Source organism: Sphaeroforma arctica, assembly GCF_001186125.1.
Source record: "Sphaeroforma arctica JP610 unplaced genomic scaffold supercont1.3928, whole genome shotgun sequence".
Lineage (NCBI taxonomy): Eukaryota > Ichthyosporea > Ichthyophonida > Sphaeroforma > Sphaeroforma arctica.
The window spans coordinates 145-1,618 of record NW_014036630.1 but is presented as its reverse complement, the minus strand read 5'-3'; the positions used below and the strand labels follow the sequence as shown (position 1 = coordinate 1,618).

At 46.5% G+C, this 1,474-nt stretch overlaps 1 protein-coding gene across 1 annotated transcript in view; it reads left to right on the top strand.

Annotated features, from left to right (window-relative positions):
• SARC_13930 (hypothetical protein) overlaps positions 1-1,244 on the top strand; it is a gene marked incomplete at both ends in the record, with an annotated part of 2,319 nt that extends 1,075 nt beyond the window's left edge. The window contains 2 exons of the mRNA XM_014291939.1: positions 54-224; positions 1,066-1,244. Coding sequence (XP_014147414.1) covers positions 54-224; positions 1,066-1,244 — 350 coding nt within the window. The remainder of the gene's footprint in view (positions 1-53; positions 225-1,065) is intronic.
• Between the last annotated feature and the right edge of the window lie 230 nt (positions 1,245-1,474).

Genomic DNA, 1,474 nt, shown 5'->3' with positions numbered 1-1,474 from the left:
CGTTCAACACACCTACTGACCGAGATACACACACGTATTCCATCACCACACAGCCATAGAGACGGCCACGCAATTTTTCGCAGCCGCCCGTCCCGCCGGTATCTACAAAGACCACTACCTCAAGAAGCTATTTGAGAAGTATGGGGGTGATGAACAAGACCTGATTCTTCCTGGAAGACCCGATTGGGAAGACGAGGATGCTCTGCAGGCGGAGATGCCCCAGGGTAAGTACCACCGCACCACCCCATCACCAAGTGTGGGAGCCTCTGGTGGTCTGAGCAAGTACTGGAACGGATTGTACTGTGAAGGAATATGAATGGGCAGACGGAGACATACTTCCTCACAGTAGTACTACTGATTGAGGTAGCATGTTTGTTCTGTGTTCTTTCTGCTGTGTAGCCCACATCCACCTAAGACCTTAATCCCCAAATCCCCAAATCCCCAAATCCCTATATCGGTGGTGTGAGATATGGCGGGCTCGGTGCACACTGTGACAATCCCGAATTACTATCAGACGTCTGAGGGCCACAGCCAAATAGCATCGCAAATGAGCGCCACCCTGTTTGAGTACAACACTAGCCTTAGGGTTTTTTTGTTTTTTTGGTTTAAGGCTTTGGCCCAAATGTTTGTTCGTGTTTGTGTTTTATGTCACTGCGGGTCAAGTTATCTTGTACCGGCGGTTCTTACGTTGATATATTTGTCCTTTGCGTATCCGTCTGCTAGGTACATTCAGACAGATCGTCGTAATTGTACAGTACTGTATCTACACCCACATAAAACCCTATGAAAACCTAAAACCCTAAAATAACCCCTCAAATCCCAAAATAAGCCCCTAAAACTCGACAAATTGTACGATGTGTGTGTCTGTTGCGAAAATATGGCCATAGGTTTCATATTCACTCCCACAGTTCTGGTGCGTGCAGCTTTGGATATTCTGCTGTCACTAAGGGTTTACAGTTTAATGACATGGCGTTTACGTTTCCAATTCGGACTCGTTCAATTAGCAAGTAGATTGCAATCTCAACGTATTCCCGTATACGTTCCTATTCTCTTGTCCTCGCTCAGGCGAAGGGTACGACGACACATCCAATGGCACTGCCAGTCGTAAACGTTCGCACGAGGAGACTAATGCGTACGGAGGTGTTAGTGAGTCCCTAGACGACACATATGAAATGTATCGCGGCATGAAACGTGTTAAGTACATGCAGGTGTGTGGAGGTAGTTATTGCTGGAGTGGTGACTGAGCATTTGATTAGCCATAGGCACACGCATACATATAATTTCATTCCACACTGACGCTATGGTGTATCGACGTGTTTGCATAATTTTCTGCATGTTACTGTCACCCCAGCTTGTCTTGTGGCTTTATTTCATGCCATATTTGAAACCCAAGCCAAAACCCTTACCACTCTTGCGCTAGTCTAACACTCTTGTATTCATTACATTGCCTCTCTCTCGGTGTGTGCTGTGTGCA